General features: G+C 61.0%; 3 protein-coding genes across 4 annotated transcripts in view; 2 read left to right on the top strand and 1 right to left on the bottom strand.

Moving 5' to 3' along the window:
- The first annotated feature begins 6,498 nt into the window (after positions 1-6,498).
- CBX8 (chromobox 8) lies at positions 6,499-11,111 on the top strand. Of its 2 annotated transcripts, none has more exons than XM_015880156.2 (5): positions 6,499-6,646; positions 7,193-7,236; positions 7,467-7,532; positions 7,607-7,697; positions 7,839-11,111. In XM_015880156.2, the coding sequence occupies exons 1-5, from the start codon at positions 6,578-6,580 to the stop codon at positions 8,661-8,663; spliced, it is 1,095 nt and encodes a 364-aa protein (XP_015735642.1). In that variant the 5' UTR covers positions 6,499-6,577; the 3' UTR covers positions 8,664-11,111. The 2 variants fall into 2 exon arrangements, with proteins under 2 accessions (XP_015735642.1, XP_015735643.1); XM_015880157.2 differs by having other exon boundaries at positions 6,500-6,646; positions 7,631-7,697.
- A 1,599-nt stretch (positions 11,112-12,710) lies between these two features.
- Positions 12,711-19,370, bottom strand: CBX2 (chromobox 2). The gene is made up of 5 exons (XM_015880185.2): positions 19,164-19,370; positions 19,035-19,078; positions 18,342-18,407; positions 16,669-16,738; positions 12,711-16,366 (listed from the first exon to the last, which is right to left on the bottom strand). The coding sequence occupies exons 1-5, from the start codon at positions 19,233-19,235 to the stop codon at positions 15,032-15,034; spliced, it is 1,587 nt and encodes a 528-aa protein (XP_015735671.1). The 5' UTR covers positions 19,236-19,370; the 3' UTR covers positions 12,711-15,031.
- Positions 19,371-19,775: 405 nt separating this feature from the next.
- The window catches only part of RBFOX3 (RNA binding fox-1 homolog 3), a 106,432-nt gene continuing 104,312 nt past the window's right edge, over positions 19,776-21,895 (top strand). Inside the window, exon 1 of the mRNA XM_015879970.2 lies at positions 19,776-20,146. The gene's annotated coding sequence lies outside the window, so the exon portion shown is untranslated. The remainder of the gene's footprint in view (positions 20,147-21,895) is intronic.

Raw genomic sequence — 21,895 nt, 5'->3', positions numbered from 1 at the left:
CGGGCGGGGGGCGGTTATCGCGTCTCGAGGGGACGTCCACTAAACGCGGCTGCGGCTCCGCGGGGTCGCGATGCTCCCCACGGGGAAACGGCCGCGCGAGTCGGGGCTGCCGGGGTCACCGAGAACGTGTGTCGGGGCCGGGGCTGCCGGGGTCACGGACACGTGGATCTCAGCACCCGCCCGTGGGCACGAAAAACCCATCCCGTCCTTCGTGGGGCCGCAGGTCTCAGTGTCCAACAGCAGCTTCTCTGCTCACTCCCGACCCCTCAGCCCCGCTGTGCTGGGGGTCCCGCCGCATCACGGCCCCCTCCCGCCGTCGGTGCCACCGGAGCACGGTGCTGCCGTTCCCACTCGCGACGCGTGGGGCAGCGGAGGGACAGCGCGGGGATGAGGGTGTGGACAGCGGGTTCCCGTCGGGGGGCACCGGGCTGGAGGGGTAAAAGGGGGGATAAAAGGGGGGGGGTCGCGGCCGTTCCCGGCCCCACGGGTGAATGGGGGACGCGGGGGGCGGTGGGTCCGTTCCACTCGTGAGCTCGCGGTTGCTGCGATACGGGCGGACCAATGAGAGCTCACCAGCTCACCCGGGGCTCGGGCACCGCTTCCTTATATGGCGCTCTCCGTCCGCGGGGCGCCGAGCTCATCGCCATATAAGGGCACGATCCTAAATACAGCGCCTACCTTGGGCAGGGGGCGGGGCGGGGGGCGGGGATTAAAGCAGCGAATCTCCGCCCCCCCGGCCCGGTGCATGAGATGCAAATGGGCCTCACCTCTAATTGCTTTTGTTAAACGCGAGGCGAGCGATGCGGCGGGGAACGGGGATGGGAACGGGACGGGGGCACGGCAGGGCCGCTCTGTGCGCTATCTCCCTTCCGAGGACCCGGGTTTCCCACTTCCCACTCGTGGCCGTGGGCATGGAGCTGACACGGCCCCGCTGCGGCCGCATCCCCTGCCTCCCCCCCCCCAACCACATCCCCGTGCTCCCGTCTCCGGTCCGCTCCTCCACGGGGATCTCTGCCCTCAGAAATGGGGGTCTTGGGGATCTTATGCCGCTGCAGCCGGAGCCGAGAGCTGCAGCCCCGTCCTGGGTCGAGGGTTCGGGGGTCTTTTCTGAGATCTTCATATTTCCCCCCCCGCCGCCGAGCCCGGCTCGGTTCCTGCCTCCTGGCCTTTGCAAACAACTCCTTATTTATACTCCTACAAATAATCAGCAAATTCAGAAAGCCCGGAAACAAAAGAGCTTTTGTGCAAAGTATTCGCAACCCGGAGCTGGGCGATAACGAGCCCCCCGCCCTGCATCCCCACCCCCGGGAGCGGCTTCAGCCCCACGAGCCCCACGAGCGGCCCGTTGCGAACCCGCAGGACGATGGGGGGGGGGAATGGGGGGAGAATCGGCGGCCCCGCATTGCCGCTGGGACGGGGCTCGGGTTGTGCCCGCCGGGTCCCCCCGTTCAGTCCCCTCCGTCGGCAGCGGGAATAGGGCCGGGTGGGAGGCATTGAGAACACGTTGGGAGCAGAGCTGGGTGCAGAGGCCGCTCGCACCGTGCTACCGGGCTCGGTCTCGCGGGGGTCTCTGTCCCAGGGGGCGGCCGAAGCGCCGTGGGCTGCGCGGCCACTGCCGCGATTTTCAGGAGGACGGTGCCACCTATGGAAAACACCTGGAATTCACCGGGAAGCGTCGCAGTTTCGTGCGGAACCCCCGGGGACGAGTCCCGCTGTCTCCTTAAGCTCCGGGGCAGTTCCGGGCCGGGCCGGAGGGCGGCGGACGGGGTTCGACCTCAGGTTGATCCCCCCACCCAGCTCGGGGCGGCGGGGCCGCCGCTGTCCTTCAGCACCGCCGCTGCCCCGGGAAGGTTCCGGTTGGACGTGGAGTGGGGCAGCTCCTTGTTGGGGCTGACCCCCCCGTTCGGCTGCCCACAGACCCGGTAACCGGGAGATAACGATCTACGGAGCGGAGAGAAGGGGTGTCCCCAGCTCTGCTCCCGTCCCGGCTGAGATGCTCGGCGGGGTCCGGCCGCGGCTCAGCTTGGGGTCTCCCGGTGTGGAAGCTCCGCGTCCCACGGGATCCGAGGGGCAACGCAGGGGCTCCGTCCCAAGCTCCGGTGGAGCAAGAGCAGCGCCGAGCACCGGGAGGAGCGGGTGGAAGATGGAAGGGGAAGGCTCCGGGGCCGTGCTGAGCGCTGCCCCCCCGCCATCCCTGGACCATTGCTCCTTGGGAGCGGGGTTCGATGTCAAACCAGTCGACACGAAGATTTCTTCTCAGGGAGATTTCTGGGCTTCAGAGAGGCGAGATGTTGCTCCGCGATGATCGTCTTTGTGGGGACATCGCTGCCGGGCTCTTCCCGAAATCTCCCCACCGGCGATCAACTCGGCCCGGCCAACGCATCGCTCCGGTCCCGAGGATGTCCGGAGCCTGGCAGAGCCGTGCCCGGGGGCAGAGGTGTGAAAAGCAGCCGGTGCAGCCCCTCCTGCAGCGATCCCGTGTTAAATGCAGCTCCGGTTATTGGTCCGCTCTCCGGACCCGCCCTTGTACTCCGTCCTGGGATGGCCGTTCCAGCCCGTGTGTTCGTCCCTCGGGTCCGGGATGGAGATGGAGGCTGTAGTGGCACTGCCGCTTTGTCCCGGCCGCTGCCTCCTCTCTTCGACCCGAGGTGCTCAGGAACGCAACGGCTCCGTCTCGGTGTCCGTGCTTCTCCCGCTCTCGGGGCGGAGCTGTGGAGTCCGGCAGCGCCGCGGGGTCCCGGTGCCCCTCCCGCAGCACCGACCCAGCCCCGCAGCAGCCCGGGGCCCGGCAGCCTGCCCCGCCGCTCGGCGCGACTCCGTTCAGCCCCGTGAGGAGAGAATCGTTTTCCTGTTCGGCCCCGGGGTGGGAGCGAACCGGGCAGAGCTCGGAGCAGAACCGGACCCCGGGAGGCTGCTCAGAGCCGCGGCCGGGGGCAGCAGCTCTGACGGGAGGCACTAAGAGCATGGGGGCTCCGCACTTACCGGGAGCTCCGGGGTGGGACTCTCCCATGCCCGGCAGTACTGCAGCTCGGGGCGGGGCGGGGGGGGGGTCCTGAGAGATGAGTCTTCCGAGGTGCAAGGACCGACCCGACCACAGTGACTGTGCGGACACCTGCAGCCGCCCGAGCTCTGTGAATGGAGCGAGCAGCTTTGCTCTCGGTTTCCCTGCGGGGTCTCAGCCCCAGGACCGATCCCAGGGCATCCAGGAGAACGGGACACGGAGCAGTGCGACATCAACAGAACCGGGTCTGCCATTGGCACCGGCAGCCCCGGCCGCCCGAGGAATGGGGTCGAATCGTGCTCCGGGCTGGGTGCTCTCACCGTCCCGGGAGCGGAAACCGGGGGCGGAGCCGCCCGGTCGCCGGAGCTGTCGGGAAGCCGCAGGGAAGAGCAGGGCTGAAGCGCGGCGATGCGCTGCGTCCCCGGCTGGGTTGGAGCCAGATCCTCCCTGTCTCGAGCTCAGCCGGGCTTCGACACTCGTGCTCTTCCCGGCGCCCTCAAGCGCGGCCCGAGGAAGGGTCTCAGCCCCCCACTTTCGTTGCAATGCTCGTAGCCGCGGGAGCCCCCGCACAGCAAGAAACGAGGGGGGAACCGGACTCTCTGCCCTGGGGCGTTTCGCTGAGACCCCGAGCGCTCATTGCAAGAGTTCGAGCGGGGTGAAAGGAGAGCGGGCAACCGAAGGGCAGATTTGGGGTCAAACAGGGAGAAACCAGGTCCACGGTTGCCCGTGCTGCAGCAGACGTTCTCGCGGACGGGAGCGATCCTCGAGGGAGCTCCGACGTCGCCACTTCGGAGCAGAGCCGGGAACGCGAAGGGTCCGGAGGGGATGGATGGGGAGAGAGCCGGGACCCCACAGGACCGGGAGTCCGAGTTGCGCCTCGGCAGCTTTTGCCGTTGACCTCGGGAACGCGGAGGGCATCCCGTTCCCGGCTCCGCTGTCGATCCCGGTGCTCTGCCACGCACCGCGGACCCTGCACCCACTGGGCACTGGGACCCGGGCCCCCTCCGGCGGGAGAAGGAACTGCCCGGGAGAGCCGGAGACTCTACCGCCCGCCGCGCTCTCATCCGGTGGTTCCATACCCCCTCTTTCCTGGCCGAGACGCCTCGAGACCCCGCAGCCCCGCTCCCTGCTAGCCCACGGCTTCGGGGGTTCGGGTCGGACCCCGTCTCAGCGGCGATAGCTTCCTGCTGCCCTCTCCGAGCCGTTCTCGTTTGTGTCTCGCCTTCCCTCTGTCCCCCGCACAACATTCAGGGACGTAGTCCCGGACCCCGTGCTCGCATGGGTCCCTCGTGGGTCCCGGCTGCTGGAGCACGCTCTCCGCATCCCCTCGGGCACCTTCGAGACGGCTCTTCCCGCTGGCAGCGGGCACACCGGCAGAGAAGGTGCGGGACCCACACGCCGTTCTACGGCTGCGACATCCCCGAGGTCACCGAACCCGGCCCAGCCGCGGGCTCTGCCCCAGAGCCCCGAGCAGCGGAGAGCGGCGTTACCGGCAGCGGCGGCCCGGGAGCGGTCCCTCCCCCGCACCCCCAGGCCGGGCGTAGCTCCCGCTCCTCGCGGGCCGTTCCCCTGCTCAGCTTCTTCGGGACACAGCATCCGAGCCGCTGCGTCCACGCGGGTTAACGACGCGCCCCTCCGCTCTGCCTTAATTAACAACGATTAATTCGACATTAACGAAAATCTCCTCGGGATGCCGCTTGCCGGGGACCGGGGCGGGCGGGGGGGGCTGCGCTGTCCCCTCCCGGCCACCTCCCTTCTCTCCGGCTCCTCCTGGAGGTTCCGTTCAAATCCGGCGCTCCGCGGGGACCCTCAACTGCGTGGGGCTGCGGGCCCGTGGAGCGGGAACCTCCCTGCTCGGTTCGGCAGCGGGATCCCGTCACCGGTACCTGCTCCTCCGGACCCCCCTACCGCCTCACCCGCTGCCTCCCGTGGTCCCCGTGCTGCGGGACGGATCACGGAGGGGCTCTTGCACAGCTTTTCCTCCGAGCTGCCCACCGCTCGGCCCGGCAGCGACCGGCAGTGCCGGGTTCCTGCACTGGGATCCCGCGAGGTCCCCGTGGGGCCGCGTGTCTCCATCACGCGGCGTTGTCCTCGCGAGCCCGGAGCCACCACGTGAGTTTCTCCAGCAGCAGAGGAACCGTTGCACGCGTGACACCCGTGGGAGGTCGGAGCTCGGCCGGGCGGGACAGATGGGAACGGGGAAAGCTCCGCTGTGGCAAGCGGGAACGTCGGAAGGAAACGTTCCCCGAGATGGAAACAGCACCGGAGCTCCACCGCTCCCGGCGCAGAAAGAAGCCACTGTCCCTTTGACTGGCAGCCGGCTCGTTGGATATTACATCCACTCCGTGGAGATCCACGAGTGAACGCAGCCCCACCGGGCCTCGCTGCTCCTCAGCGTGCAGCCCGCGGGGGTCGGGGCAGAGCAGTGCGAGGCGTCGCCCCGCGTGGACGCGACGGCAGCAGCAGCAGCGCATCCGCGAGTGGCGATGGGGGGCGCGGGGCGGAGGTGCCGCTCAATGGTCGGGAATTGTTTCTCTCGGTGGGACGCGGCTGAACCGCTCCAGGACATCCCCGGAGCTTCCCCCGACGGCCCCGTGGAGGAGCAGGTAGGACCCGCACCCCGGGGCTCGCCGTCTCGCTCTCCGGTGGGGTCCTCAGGGAAGGGACCCACGGTGCCACCCGGCCCCTCCCACGAGTGTCTCGGAGGGTCCGACCCCCTCCGCGGCCACCTCGGTGGCCACAGGGACCCCTCCCACCCCCTCAATGCCCCACGATTGAGCCGGGAATTCAGCCGCAGGCTGCCGGAGTGAGGAAACCAAAAACTCGTATTATGGGCTGTTGAGGTCTACTTTATTTTTACTACCCAAACTGTTGGAAAGTATTTAAACTTAACCAGAAACAGCTGCGCGGCTGGCACGGCCCGGCGCGGCCATTTGTTTCCCTCAATGGCTTTTTATGATGATGAACTCTGCCGGCCGCTGGCTGCCTCGGCAGCTCGGCTGTAATGAGGTGATTTTTACGCAATCCGCGAGAGCTTCGTTAACAAAAAAATCCCGTTTTCTTTGTCACACGGGGAGGTGGGGTTGAGGTGAGGGGGGGGAGCTGGGGGGGGGGGCTATGAGCTGCTCGGCCGCCCCCTCGGGTTCGCCCCGTCCAGGTGCGCTCGAGGGGGCCGGACCGCTCCGCCCCGCTCCGCCCCATCCCGTCCCGGTGGCGGCGGTTCCTTTGTGCTGCGTCCTGGGGGGGGGGGGCACCCTCGGAGCGGGCGGGGCGGACGAGAGGGGGGGTCAACGTCCTCCCCCCTCTGCTGCCCCGCCCCGAACTCATCGGGACGCGGCTCACGTCGGGGGGCGGCGCGGCTTTCGGGGGCGGGCACCGGGCCCGGGCCAATGCGGCGAGGGCGGAATATTCCACCCGGCTCCGCCAGCAACAAGTGCGGGGGGGGCCTGGAGGGGAGGAGGAGGAGGAGGAGGAGGAGGAGGAAGGGGGGGGCCGCGGCGCTGACGTCAGCGGGCGGAGTATTATGGTCTGGGCTGCGCTGGCGGCTGCCTGTGTGCTGCGAGCGGCCGCGTAAACATGGAGCTCTCGGCCGTCGGGGAGCGCGTCTTCGCGGCCGAGGCCCTGCTCAAGCGCCGCATCCGCAAAGTAGGTGCCCGCACCCTCCCCCGACACCGCCGCCCCGCCGCTCCCGCGCCGCCCCGCAGCTCGTCTCCAGGCCGCGCCGCCCTCCCCGCGCCCTCCCCCGGCCGAGCTGCGCTGCAGCGGCGGCTCCGGCGGCCCCGGCTGCGGCTGGGGGCGGCCCTTCCTCCTCCCATCCGCATGCACGGGGCTGTGCGGGGCGTGCGTGCCGCGCTGCTGCGTGCCGGGCGTTGTGCGCCGGCCTCCCGCTGCAGGCTGCGGGTTGCGGGGCTGCTGCACGCGCATTTTTTTTCCCATCATTTTTTTGTTGCGTTCCGCCCCCCTACAACCCCCCCCCCTTCCCCTTTTCTCCCATCCTCCTCCCCCCACCCCACACCCCGGTCCCGCTCCCTCCCCCTCGCATGTTTTTGACACACGCGTTGGGTGCAGGCGTGTGTTGGTTGCACGCGTGCGGTTGCATGTGTAGCTTTGTTGCAGAGCGTTTCTCGTGGGTTCCCCTCCGTGCATATTTAGCCCTTTCTTTATTTATTTCCCTTCTCTTTGCATCCGCAGGGGCGCATGGAATATCTCGTAAAATGGAAGGGCTGGTCTCAGAAGTAAGTCTGCTGTTTGCACAATTTTGCAGCCTAGGGGCTGCTGGGGAGATGGCTCCTTGTGGCTGTTAGTTCCTATTGTAGCAGGAAGGAAAGTTGGATCCCTTTTCTCTTTGCCACTTGGTTGTCGTTGTTTTTCTTCCTTTCTTTCTTGCCATTGCTCGTTCCTGATGCCTTGCCCTCTCCCTGTGCCCCCTCCCACTTATATTCCCCTTCCCCCCTCTTCCCACCAGGTACAGCACTTGGGAACCCGAGGAGAACATCCTGGATGCCCGGCTGCTCGCGGCCTTCGAGGAGAGGTACAAGGCCTTTTGTAGCCGTAGCCATTGATCTTGTAAATATGTGGCTGTCTTGTAGCTATGCTGAATTGAAGCTTTGGTTCTTTTGACACCTCTAGGGAGCGAGAAATGGAGCTATTCGGGCCTAAAAAGCGCGGCCCCAAGCCCAAAACCTTCCTGCTAAAGGTGAGGTGGGAGCACTGCAGGGAGTGGGGAGCGGACAACCCCTCGGTCCCTTCACGGATGTGGGATGTTCTGTGTGGGGTCCCATGGGCTGCGGTTGGGTGTCGGGGTGATGAACTCATGGGGTGTTGGTTTTCTTTGCAGGCCCAGGCAAAGGCCAAAGCTAAAACCTATGAGTTCCGCAGCGACTCGTCCAGGGGTATCCGTGTTCCATACCCCGGGCGCTCCCCGCAGGAGTTGGGCTCCACGTCCCGTGCACGGGAAGGACTCAGGAATATGGCCCTGACCCCGCAGGGCAGCAGCAGCAGCAGCGTGCCCAAAGCAGATGGCGTGCGGGACCGCGTCCTCCGGGTGGAGGAGAAACCTGGGGAGACCCCCAAAAAGCGGGGCCCGAAGCCGAGGAAGGAGCTGTATAAGGACCTGGCGGAGAGTCTGGACGCCTCCAAGAGGAAACTGGGGGAGCCGGGGGACAAAGTGGGGGACTACCTCAAGGCCAGGAAGATGGAGGAGGCGGCGGGTGCTGCCAAGTTCTCCTCGGGACACAGTGTCATCCAGCTGGCTCGTCGGCCCGAGCCCGACCTCAGCAGCACCGTACCCGGCCCCAACCGCCTGGAGGTGGGCACCAAGCTGGGTGCTGCCGACCCCTACGCACCACGTGTGGCCAAACACCGCTCTGACCTGCTGGACCCCAAAGGGCCGGGCGGGCTGGACCCCAAACTGCTGCACGGAGCCGTGGGGCCTGGCCCTGGGGGGGGGCTGTTCCGTGATGGTGGGGGCCCTGCAGGGCGACCCTCCCTCATTGCCCGCATCCCTGTGGCTCGGATCCTGGGGGACCCTGAGGAGGAGTCGTGGAGCCCCTCGCTCAGCAACCTGGAGAAGGTGGTGGTCACCGACGTGACCTCTAACTTTTTGACCGTCACCATTAAGGAGAGCAGCACGGACCAAGGATTCTTTAAGGAGAAGCGATGAGTTCCCACTGGTGGTGGTGGTGCTGGGGCTTTTCTTCGGGCTAGATCCAGACAAAAGCTTGGTTAGAGCTCGGTGGGCTTTATTTCCTTTTCTTCTTTTGATTTTTTGATTGTTTTAATTTCCCGGAGAGGATTTAGAAACTGTCCTAAATTCATTCCCTCATTCTTCTTTTATGGTTTGATTTGGGTTTGTTTTGGTTTGGTTTATTTTTTCCTCCACGTCTCACATTTCGTTGGAAAGATTATCTCTAGAGTTATATTTTCTATTAGATGTAAATATGTTATTTAAGAAGAAAATGCTTATATATATATCTATATATATATATATTTCAACTCTGAGTTGTTTTATTTAAATGGAGACAACAGTGACTGCTCAGTTGCTCTTAGAAAGGACAATAAAACTGAGAACCAACGGAGTTCCCACATCTGTTGCAGGAGCCGCTGTACATAACGAATGATGTTCATAGCAAATCATGTTCTGATTTTCTTTGTTATTGTTATGATGATGATGATGATTTTTTTTTTTAACTATTATTTTCCATGCGATGCTATGGATGGTGAAGGGGGGACGTGATGCTCCCCCTCGGGGTCAGATGCCCCGGCTTTCTTGATTGTGATATTAAGGTGTTTGCTTGTACAATCAAGTGTGCTGTATCCAGAACTGTTGCCCTTGACGGCTGAAGTTAGCACTTGAATTGACAGTATTGCTGGGGAGGGGGCGTTTCCACATTTAAAAGCAAATAGCGGCTGAGACATCGGGGCGGGGAAAAAGCAGGAGTCCATAAAAAGGCTGAAACCGGTCGGAGTGGAGCATTAACTTGAATTACTTTTTTCTTGCGGAGGAAGAGGAGGTTTGATTGTGAGGTTCCTGAGAGGGGAGATACTGAAATGCACTTTAATAGAGTTGTCACAGCAGTTGTGGGAGAGACGGAACTGAGCTGAGAATCTGTTTTCATTTTGTCTGGTCGCTTGAATCCTCCCCCCCCCCCCCCTTGCTTCCAAAAAAACAAAACAAAAAGCCAACAACTCTGTTTACATTCCTGAAATGCCAGAGAGGTTTGGGAGGGTAACCGTATGGCGGCCCATATTTAGATGCTTTATGCTGCTATAGAAAGCGGATCGTCGTGGGTTTGGTTTTTATTCCCCCCCAAATGTTTCGCTTCAGGCTGTCGGAAGGAGCCTGGTGCAGCATTTTGTAATCTCTGCATCCCTGACAAATCCCAGAGCCACCTTGATGCATTCAGAGACAATAAATATTTCCCTTTTTCTTTTGCTGGTTAAACAATAGCCAAGAGGCTGAATCTGCCTGTGTGGAGCAGCTCCTGCTGACTCGGGGTGGCTCTCAGTGTTTGTATTTCCCTGCCCGTCTCTCGTGGCTCCCGAGGGCTGTGCAGCTCTGCAGTGCCATAGCAGTGGGGCTGGGTGGTTCTGATTAAGGAGCATCTCTCCCCTCTGCTCCCATTGCCCCCCTCCTTTTTGCTTTCCTCTAAACTCTGTTACAGCTGAACCAAGGTTTGGGGATGTCGGGGGGGGGCTGTTCTGTTGTATTCTTTAGTTGATGTAGAGCGGGTGTCCTCACGTCCTCATGCATTGATTTGAGCATCTCTGGCGGTTTGAAAGCACAAATCTGTCCAGCAGCCCCCGAGGGCCCAGGGCTGGGGAGGGGAGATCGGCCCTTTTCCATCCTTTTTGATTGGCCCAAGGAAGCTCTTCGATGTTTCCTGATCTGGGGGCTGCACAGAAGCTGAAAGCACATGGGGGACCCAGTGGGGAGATAGGGCTCGGTGAGGAGCCTCCCTTCATCCCAATGGGAGAGCCACACTTTGCCTCACCGTGCCCCTCTCCCCTTCCATTTTTGGGCCCGTTGCCTTTGTAGGATGACGAAGCGAGAGGATGCTGTATTGAGTGTACAAAGGGAGCCGTGTCTGTGACTTTATTTCTCTTGTTGTTGTTTGTTTGTTTCTTTGTTTCGTTTCATTCCAAGGCACATCTCGTAAAATGGAGACTTCTTTTTTTTCCACTCGGTTTGATGCTCTGGGGTCGGCGCTGGGGCTCAGCAGGAGCTGCGGGGTGGGATTGAGGATGGACGGAGCCACCCTCCCTCCACCTGCAGAGGTGCTGAAGGCTGAGAAATGGTGCGAGATCCCGGGGCAGGGCTTTGCCTCCCGCAGCCCCTTGTAACACGTATATAGAGCAAGCCGTACATGTGGGTGTATATGTGTGTATGTATATAGCGACGTATATACTGAGCGTGTGTGTGGGGTGTGTGTGTGCGTGAATTATTTAAATCTAAGACTTGTATTAAAAACAAACAAACAAACAGAAAAGATTTGGCGAAATCTCAGTCTCAGAAAAGTGAAGCTTAATTTACGTGTCTTCTGCCAGCCGTGAATGTCCGTATGAGACCTGCTTTTTATGTGAGTTTAAATATATACTTTGTAAATAGAAACGTGTCTTTCTCCCGTCTGTGGCCGGAGATGAGCAGAGGAGGGAGACGTGGGATGGGGGGACAACGGGAATGGGCTGCGGGGCTCCGACGGGGTGGGCGGGGATGTGCGTGGCCGGGAGCGGCTGATACGGGGCATGAAGGGTCTGAGCGGGCAGCGGGGTCCAGGCCCGCACCGTTCCCACAGAGCAAGGCCGGGTGCGGGGAGAGCCGGGAGGAAGCGACGGGCACGATGCGGCCCTCCGACGGCGCGGGATGCGGGCGGTGCGATGCGGGGTCGTGTCCGGACGAGCCCGGCCTTTGTATTCAAATCTCTCCCGGCCGCGCAGCTGGAGGGGAAGCGAGGTTGGCTTTTTTTTCTCCTTTCTTTCTTTTTTCCCCCCTTTTTTTTGCATTTATTTTATTTTATTTTTTTAAAGCTGTGTCCTCATTAACCTCCTTTTTCTGCTCCGCTGGGTGAAAGGCGCAGACCCCCCTTATTATCAGAGCTGTCAGCATCTGTGCGCGGAAAATGAGTGTCAAGTAGGAGCGGGAGAAAGGTTCGCACAATGGCGCCTTTCTCCCCCGGCCCAGCGGGGGGGACCCTTTCACACGGGCGCGGCGGGGCCCCGGGCCGGGGCGGTGCGGAGGGGGTGCGGACGACCCGCGGGGGGCGGGGGCGCGGCCGGAGGAGCCCCGGGGCACGGCCCGAAGAGCCCGGACCCCGCCCCGCAACCTGGTGTTGCCCCTCCGCCCCGACGACGGCCCCTCGACGGCGAGCGCTGGGCGTGGGCAATGCCCGGCTCGGGGCCGCCTCGCTCCCCGCCCCGACGCGGCGGCCGGGATGGAAGGAGGGGGCCGATGTCCGTCTGCGGCCGCGCAGCGCCCTCCGCAGGCAGCCCGTGCCCGGATCCAGCACGTGTGGGGCCGCTCCCGGGCTCGGGTCGGGCTGAGCGGGAGCACCTGAGGGCCCCGGGTTCGGCACAGCTCCGTCCTCACCTCCATCCTTATCCGCCTCGCAGCAGCGCCCGAAGCTCCGCGTTCATCCCCCCGTGGGCAGTAGCCGGGCTCGGGTTGAGGACAGCCCCTCGCGGGGAGGCGGTTTGACGCTCCCCGTTCCGCTCAGCCCCGTGCCCCCCTCGCTCAGCGTGCAGTGCAGAAGCCCCTGCCCCTCCCGCAGCCTTCAGCCACCCCGCTCCGCCTCCCTCCCCCCCCTCATCCTCCATTTCCGTACCCCCAGGGCAGGGCGGTGCTTGGGGAGCGGAGACCACAACAGGCTGAAAAGTTACCAAAAAAATAATCAAAAAATATCGATCTACCCTCCATCCCGAAAGAAAAAGAGCATTGGAAAAGCGACACGCATCAAAACAACGAGAAAAGAACCCCACCCGACGTGCCACCTCCTGGTGTTTTACTCCCGGCTCTGAACCAATGTTGGCTGGTCTCGGAGCACCAGGACAGGGCACACATAGGAAACTGAGTGGGAACTCCCTGGGACCCCCCCAGTGCCCAGCAAAGCTCCTGAGCGTTCCCTGGGCAATTCCATCTCCAACTTTTGTTCAAGGCAAAGAAAAGCGAAGAAGCAGCTGTAGTTTAAAAGCAACCTCAGCCAAGCGTCCATACACGGGAATGATTTGGTTCTCTCTTTAATTAAAACATACAAATTGGACTGGTGTGAGTTACAACAACGGTTTGTTTTCACCCATCCCTCAACTTCTCTCGGTAAAAGCCTTCTCTCCACCTCCGGAGCCCTTCAGAGCTCAGAGTAAATGGAATCACCCCCTTAAAACCATCCCCATCCCTCCGCCAACTTCCATTTATTTTTTGGTACAAAATATATATATAAAAATATACTAAGCTTCTAAGGACGGCGGCTGCGTCGGCCTCTCCTTCCAGTCCAATGGCAAACAACAAGCATACTTAACCAGATTATGCTCAGAGAAAATATCCATTCAATATACAAATACTGCAGGACTTTCCATGTCGGAAAGCCTTTAAGAAATGCCAAGTGACAAACCTTTAATTGGTTGTTTGACGTACAACTGAACGTTTCAACCCATAGCAGCAAACTCCAAAGAAAAAATAGGAAGGTGGACCTTGAATACTAATGGCACTGAGCGGTGAACGGGGCTCCAACCTCTGTCCACCAAAGCTGCGCTTGGTCCCATGAGGACCCCCCCCATCCCCTATGGGAGGCAGCCTCCAACACGGACCTTCTGCTCAGATACACGTGAGGTGAGGAAGGAATGGCAATAGGGGGTGGGATGAGATGAAGACACAACACTAGGTTATAATTTTCACTGTCCTTACACCTTTGGAATTGAACTGGCTGGTGAGCAGAAAGGCACAAGAGCTAAAGCGGGGATGGCAGAGTCCTGCTGCCACCAAGGGGACAAGGGGACAGTGGGGACAGCAGCCCCACAGCCCATGTAGGAGCAGCCCCATGGGTCTTCCCCATTTGATCAGCCATGACACGGCATCACAGCTCAACTGGGTGTCCCCCATTGGTGTCACAGCTGTCACCAGGACCCTGGCACTGCCCAGCTTTGCATAGGCACAAACCTGTTTGTAGGAGCGGTGTCACAGACACAGAAAGTAAGGACAGTTGCAAAAGGCACGTGGTCGTTCGGTTTGGATTTGCAAAGGCCAACTAGCAAACATTTGGTGTGTAGGGCAGGGAGCCCCAGGTGTTACAGGTGCTGGCATCTCCTTGCAATGCCATCTGCAGCAATGCCAGATGCCTGCCCTGTGAACACAGCGGAGCCTTAGAAGCATTTCCCATGGGTGTACCCAGAGACCTGGCAGGCTGCAGGCTTTGTGCCATCTCCAGAGCAGGAGTTTGGCATTAACACAACTAAAATGACCCCAAATGCTATTAAACTCCGCCTGAACTACTGCTGTTAATTTTGGCTCGTAACAATAATCTATAGCAGGAAAAAAGACCTCACTAAGAAAGTCATTATTGGTTGTGATTACAAGCCCAGGCACTGGCACAAGACGGGAGGTGGCTGTGGGATGCCACCAACTGGCCCCTGCTGCCCACCCTGTGCCAGGCAGTGTGGGCACCTCGCAGCCCTTCAGCTGGAGAACATGGGGCTGATGGGCACTGCCCAGCTTGGTCCCTGCGAGCACGTGGTGCCAGGACAAGGAGCGGCTCTGGGGCTGTGCAGTGCACCAGCTGGACCCGATGCCTGCTCATCTACGTTGTATTGGTGCCCGTCCCTCTAAGGAAAAGATTTTCCCTTCAGAAGAAATGTAAACAGTGTTTCCTTCTCCGCTAGAAACCACAACAGAGACATCACAGCCTTCACTGTCATTGGAACTGACCTAGCCCAGGGGGGGTGGCTGGGCTTCCTGTACCCTGAAAACCCCCATCCTGCAGCCCCCACAGCCCTGAGGCTGGGAGCTGTCTCATTTGGATCGTGGCTGCTCTGGAAGCTTGGGCTGCCCAGAGGAAAGGAGAGCTGCCCTCTTCTCTCCCAAGTGTAGACCTGGCACCTCCCCTTTGCCCCTCTCCCTGCTGCCAGAGCCCCATACCACACACTGGCATCTCAAGCCATAAAGCAAGCAAACCTCATGCAGTGAAGCCTGGCTCAGAACTTGCCAGCTGTCACCTCCCAGTGCCCCTGCTGCTGGTGAGCAGCACCGGCTGGGATGGATGGAGGAGGCAGGGAGGGCCCCATCTCATCTGCTGGCACTTCTGCACAGGTTTCACCTTTCCCAACCCTCTGCACAAAGCTCCCAGTAAGTCCCAGGGGTGTGCTGGGCTGCAGGATCCGAGCTGGCACTGCCTGCAGTGGGGTGGCATGGGGCGGCTGGTGGAGGGGGGTCACCCCATGAGTCCCTGCCATGGGGCAGTACCTAAAGAAATGAAAATCTGGTGGGAGAGCTGGGCAAGGATGAGGAAAGCTGAAGGACATCTCCCTCCTCTCAGGCTTCCTGGCTCAGTATTGCCGAACATTGAAGAACCCGACGCTGGTGGGGGACTCCTTGACCGTCACCGTGATCAGGTTTGCGGTGACATCCGTGACGAAGACGTGCTCGATCAGGCTGCGGGTGGGCTTCCAGTCCTGGCTGGTCTGGATGGAGACAGACATGTTCTGACCCACGCTGGGAAATGAAGCCGAATCCCGATCCGAGTCCGAGCTGCTCTCGTCGCCTGTACTCATTTCAGACAGGGCGGCTGCCTTGCGGCTCTCGGGGGCCGCGTGCCCCTCCTGCCCACTGCCTGTGCCACCCTTGGCCACGTCCCTGTCACCAGCCGCTGCCCTGCGTGCCTGCTTCTCGCTCTTGCTGCCATCTCCCACACTAGCAGCGTTAGACCCAGAGCCGGTTCCGCCACCCTTGGACCCAGCAGGACCCGAACCTGTGGCAGCAGTGGTGCTTTTGGGCAGGGTGCTGCAGGCATGGCGAGGTAGGCTGCTGCCCCCCGCTGCGCTCTGCCCGTTTTTGACACTCTGCAGGTTTAAAGCTTGGAGGTTCAGCTCCTGGCTGGATGCCTGCTGCCCCCCAGGTGCAGAGGAGCTTGTGGGCGTCTTGCTGCCATTATGCAGCGTTTGGGCTCCGGTGGTGAACCCTGATTTCTGATCCCCTCCAGTGCTGCTGCTAGGAACCTTGGTGGTCTTGGCTCCCTGCATGGACGGCCCCAACTCCCCAGCTCCTTTCTGGTTCCTCATTTTTAAGTCCAGCCCTAAGCCGCTCTTGCCGGATGCCTGCGACTTCAGCGCCAGCCTTCCCAGTGGCGAGGTCTCAGCCGAGCTCTGGTTTTGAGACATCCTGTTCATGTAATGCACGATGGAGCTCTGCCAGCTGATGGCCCGGCTGGGGCTGCTGGAGCCGCTCTTCATCGCATTGGGGATGTTTTCTGCCGAGGATCCCCCAGAGCTGAGCCCAGCCAATGCACCCGGCGGCTCCTTCAGCCCAGCCAGCCCCGTGCCCTGTGTGCCATGCTGTGGCTGCAGCTTCCCCAGCATCTTGTTGCTGCCCCCCACCTCTTTTCGGGATGTCTTCAGCACCTTTGTCAGGTTCACGGTCCTTCGAGCCGCTTTCTGCTCTGGAGGGAGAGGTTTTCGTCCACGTTTCTTTCTGGAACTGTCCTTCATTTCTGGCTTTGCCACCAGGATCTGAGCTTTCTTCTGTGGCACTGGATGGGTCTCTCTGCTGCGTGGACCTCTCTTTGCTTCCAGGTCACTTTCATCCTCTTCATCAGAGGAGGAGGAGGAAGAGGATGTTGAGGAAGAGGAGCTGCTCGACTTACTTTTTGAAGGCATCTCTGGTTCCTAAGTAGCAATGGAGAGGGACATGGAAAAAGTCACCACAAATGCTGGAATCACCGCTGTGGGTGTTGCAAACCACTCAGCACAGTCCGGCCACTCACTGCAGACAAGCAGGTTCTCTCCCTGTGCCATGAAATCATGGAGGTGGGCTGACTCGTAGGGTCAGAAAGACACCAGGGCTGGGGAAATCTTCCATCTCCTACACCCCTCCAGATCAGTGATGAAGGAAGGAGTCCTCCTGCAGGCACCCCTGTCCTGCAATGCAGGCAGACCCCTGCCGTGCCTCCCCCCCACCCAACACTCACCACGTGCTTCCTGGGCCTGCCCCGTGGCCTCTTGCCTCTCTTGCGGTTCTGCACTTCTTTCTCATGTTCCCTGAAAGAAAGCACTGCTTGAAGACGGAGCTTGAATGACAAAACGACACAGCACAACCCCAGCCCAATTCTGCCCTTTACTTTTATCGTTCCAAAGCAGCTTCTCAATGAAACAAAAACCCATTGGTGTGCACTGAGCTCCTGTGTGTGATGCAATATGAGAAAAAGAGATTTAGAAACGAAGGGCTCTGCAAATGGTGATCCCCCAGCAAAGGTGGCTGTCAGGACAATGGGACCCTCTGCTGCTCAGCAGAGCTCTGCAACACAGGCAGAGAGATGGGAAGTGTCTGTATAAAACATAGAGCTAAGCTGCATGGACTGCTGCAATGCATCTCCCAAAGTGCCCATAGAGCCACGTGCATGCATGCATCACCTTCCCAAGGGCTGCCCTGGCATTTTAGTTCTGCAGGAGCATCCTCAGACCAGCACTGGTGATGCTTTCCAAGAACTTTGTGCCCAACATGGCTCTGCACTGGGACCTGAGGACGTTCTGCACCCAGAGCTGTTGATTTGCATCCCTGTTCCCTACAACAGCACTACCCCAGCAAGAAGTTTCCAGCACTCAGTGACACAGCACAGCGTGCCCCGTCCTGAGCAACAGCTCTTCCCGTTCCCAGCAAAATCTGCACTTTTCCTGCTACAATGGGAACGGGCAAACGGAAGCATCTGAGCTGTCTGCAGAGCCCTTCCTTGTTGATAGGCTCAGAGCTGTGCTTCCCCTCTGCAGCAAGCAGCAGCCTGGCCCCTCTGCAGAGTGAAAGCACACGCCTTCCCCGGAGCAGAGCGAGGTCTGTCCTTGTGCTCATTTCACCTCTCCCACCCTCGGCCCCACAGACACACGCTGGGCACAAAGAGCATTGCTGATATCCCTGTGCTGTGTGGTGTTCCTCCATTTAAAAAGGGCAGTGTGTGCTGCTAATTAAACAGCACGCTGCCTGAGATAACCACCAGCTTCCTTCCGTGAAGGCAAGGAAAAAAAAAACCAAAAACAACCAGAAAGGATCCAGAAATGAGCTGTAATTAAATCCTATCATAAACTTTAATGATTTTTTATTAATACGGAGCCGAAATATTTGGCAGCGCTGTGTTCCATGCAGCCAGCTGGCTATTCTCTAGCCCCAAGCCTGACGCCCGCTGTATAATAGCTGCAGAACAATTGCAGCTCAGCTCAGCGGAGCAGCCCCAGCTCTGGCGGTGGACACCATTTTCTCCCACCCATCACAGAGCACAGAGCTGTGCCCTCCATAAACACACACTGGTGGTGCTTTTCCTACCCCTCTACAACCCGGGTACACAGCCACCCCCCAGCACAGCCCCGCTGTCGGATGGGAACACGAGCTCTGCCGGGCGCTGCCGTGCGCCCATTGTGCAGTGGGAGCACAAACATATTGTGCACAGGGCCATAAATCCTCCGTGTTTACCCAGCTCTGGGAGAGGCGTCCTAGGTGGACCTAACAGTAATTTCAGGAGATGAACAAAAGGGCCTGGCCACAAAAGGCACGAGGAGCTTCAGACTGTTGTTTCCACAACTTCCACCGCACGCGTGGCCAATTAGAAGTTAATTGACTTTATCATTTGTTAAGAAATATTTATAGATTGCTCACTTCTTTTGGAAAGCGAGGAGGAGCCTCGGATCAAGGATGTTCTCCTCGGGTTCCCAGCTGTTGTGCCTGGAACAGAAGATGCGCGATGGGAGAGAGTGGGAGCCTGATGCCCCCCCCCGCACCCCCAATACCGGACAGCTTGGAGAGTTCATCTGAGGACAACCGGGTCCCGGGGCAGCCTCGGGCCGGGGACACGGCGCCCGGCGGTGCGCTTCACATGGAGACGGCGCTGCGGTGGGGATGGTCGGGAAGGGGATGGAGGGGGAAGGGATGGCCGCGGATGGCCGAGGGTGGCCGGGCAGCGGGGAGCCGAGGACAGATGGGGACGGCTGGGGAAGGGATGGCCGGGCCGGGAGCATCCCGGCAGCGACGGCACGGAGCCCCCTACCCGCGGCAGAGGCCCGGGCCGGGCAGGGCGGGGGGCGGCCACGCTGCCGCACCGCGAGGTGATCCCCGCGCAACGCGGGCAGCCCCGGTTGCCCGTCGGGAAGGGACGCGCGATCGGTGCTCGTGCTCGGGAAGGCGGCGGGGCGGCGAAAAAGGGGGGGGGGGGCGGCCCGGCGGGAGGGGGGAGCAGCCACGCGGCGACGGGGAGGGTCGGGCCGCGTTATTTGTAAACAAAAGGAGCGGCGCGACCCGAACAAAAGCGGCCGGGCGGCGGCACCCCGCGCCCCGCGCGTTCGCCCCGCTCACTTGGAAGACCAGCCCCGCCACTTGACCAGGTACTCCAGCTTGCCCTGCGGAGAGAAGCGGAGAGACGCGCGTTAGCGGCGGGAGCGGCGGCGGTGGCGGCGTCGGGGTGCGGGGGGGGAGGGAGCCCACCTTGCGGAGCCGCTTGCTGAGGATGCACTCGGCGGCGAAGACCTGCTCTCCCACGCTGCTCAGCTCCTCCATGGCGCCGGCCGGCCCCGCTCCGGCCCCGCACACACACACACACACACACACGCACACACACACACACACACGCACGCACACACACACACACACACACACAAGGGGAGCCCCCGGGCGCGCCCCCGACGGCGGCCGCGCGCGCCCCCGCCCCCCCCCATCCCCGCGCGCCCCCCGGCACAATGCAGCGCGCGCGCCCCCATGGGAGGGGGGGGGGAGGCAGAGTGTGATGAGGGGGGGCTTCCCAAATTCCCCGTCGGCCAATGGGGAGCGGGGGGCGGGGCGAGACGGCGGGGGGTGGGGGGAGGCATTGTCTGCGCGACCCCTCCCCTTCCTGCAGCGCGGGGACAATGGGGCGGTTCCGGCTCGGCCCGGCACCGGGAGCGGGCGCGGGGCTTTGTTCCGATGGGAGCGGGGCCGGGGGGCGGCACGGGGGTGGGGGGAAATAGCCGCGGCGTCCGCACACACGCGTGGGGTTGGCGAGAGCCGGGCCGGCCCCGCGGTCCCACACGGAGCATCCGGAGAGGAGGGGGGGGAACCCACCGGGCCGGGGGCGTTCCGCGCACGTCCAGCCCCGCGGTCACCGGAGTCGTGTCGCTGCCGCCGGTTCCGGCTCTGAGCAATTGATTGCGGGGGAGCGCACCGCGTTTCGCCGGGGGGTGGCAGCCCGGTAGCGCCCGGCTTCGTTCTCCGCGCTGAGCGACGCGGGGCAGCGCGGGGGGCGTGGAGCAGCGGCACACGGTGCGTTACGGGCATGGGAGGAGATGAGTCAGCACCGCGCCGCGGGCCCGGAGCCTGCGGGTAATAACCGTGCGGGAGAGCCACGGGGCGACCAACATCCGCAGCCCGACCGCCTCGGGTTGAGCGGGACATGGCGAGTCCCGCCCGCCCGCAACCCGGGCCGCCCGTGTCGGGTAAGCGATACCGGCGTCAGAATCCCGTGTGCGCGCACCTCCGGGCCCGGCGTGCCGCTACGTGGAGGGAGGGGATGGAGCTGCAGGGAGGTCGAGGCGCTGCGTCCCCTCCAGGTGCTCATCCGACGTCGGGTGGTGTCGCATCTTATTGTTTTCTTACGGCTGTTGATGTTCGCTGATGGGAAGAATAGTTAGAAGCGTTTGTTTTAGCAGCCGAATGGGATGGAGGGATAGAAGGCAGATCTGCGCTTTTTATTAGCGGTGTTATTTGAAGTTAATTTGGTTTTTAGCAGCTCTGGGCTTTTGTGTGCAATCAAAGGGAAAATAAAAGCCCAACCATGTGAGAGTTTCTATCCTGCACGTGTGGGCACGATTTGGCATGGATGGTGCTTTGTGTTGGCACTGGGCAGGGCCTGAACTGCCTGCATTGGAAATGCGAGAGGAGCACCGAGGGAATGGGAACCCCGAGGAAATAAGAACCCCAAGGAAATCACTCCGTGTTCCTGCAATGCTGGGTGGGCTCTTTCCTGAGGGTTGGATCACCTCAGTGCTGGTGCTGTTGAGCTCCTCTGCAGGATGCAAAGATGTGATAATGGGTTTTTTCCTTCTCAGAGCACCGAGGGAGAGGCTGGGTTGGGTGTTGGTGCTTTGTCTGCCTGAGCTTGGGAGAAGCTGGAGCAGGGAGGTGGCAGCAGAGCTCTGGGTCTGGCTGGGGACTGAGCGTGTGCCGTGTTTGTAGTGCTGTGTCCAATGTGCCGTTGTTTCTATGGACCCTCCTGCCCAGCACCATCCCTTCATCTCCAGAACAGGAGATGGAATGCTGTGTGTCCCAGCACGCCGTGTGCGTCCCACACTGATGCTGACCTGAGCTCCCATCACCATCAGTGGGAAAAAGTTCTGTGTTGCTCCACTGTCGCTTCGCATGAGCTGAGCCAGAGACCTTTGGATCCCATCCCCACACTTGGAAGCTCTGTGGTCTGCACTGTGCTGTGCACTGCAGTGCACCCCCCTGGCACTGTGGGTCACCCTATAGTGATCCAAACCCTATGTGGGGATTTGCACCCTTGGTATTCCCTGCCTTAGTGGTGGCTGACGAGGTGTGCCAGCTTTCTTAGTTCAGTCGTAGGTTTTTTGTTATAGGATGGCTCCAGAGAAAGAAAGAGAGCAGTATAGGCACTAAAATAGACTGAGCTTGGAAGTAAATAATAATAAGATTCTGTGATATTGATAGGCTCAAGTTTGGTGAGGGTTTACACTGGGATTCAGATCCTTTGCCCTGCAGCTCAGCAGTGGTAAAATGATGTTGCTGAAAGCATCGCTGCCTGCCCTCCCCAGTGCTGGGCTGCTCACAGGGACCATGTGTGACCAGTGGGACCAGGACAGTGAGAACCAGAGCACCTTAAAGAGATGCAGACCCATTACCCGACCTGATGGGATACAGTTTTACGGCTCTTCCCAAGCATGTCAGACATGCCAGGAATGCTCTGCATGGTGGGGCTGTGCTGTGCTCAGGTGAGGGAGGAGCATCTCACCCCAAGCTTCTGCTCTCTGGGTGCAGGTTGGTGAGATTACAGGGTGCTGTGATGGGCTTCAGAAGAGTGTGGGTGTTTCTAGACAGCAAGTTGGGTTTTCACAGAGGTGAAGCAGCGTGGGGTTTTGCCTTCTTGCATGGAACCCACTGCAGCATCCAGAAGTTGAAGGTGGGCAGTAATTTTACCTGCAAACCGCCATGAAAACATAAATATATGT

Source organism: Coturnix japonica, chromosome 18, assembly GCF_001577835.2.
Source record: "Coturnix japonica isolate 7356 chromosome 18, Coturnix japonica 2.1, whole genome shotgun sequence".
NCBI lineage: Eukaryota > Metazoa > Chordata > Aves > Galliformes > Phasianidae > Coturnix > Coturnix japonica.
This window is presented reverse-complemented; position numbering and strand designations above follow the sequence as displayed.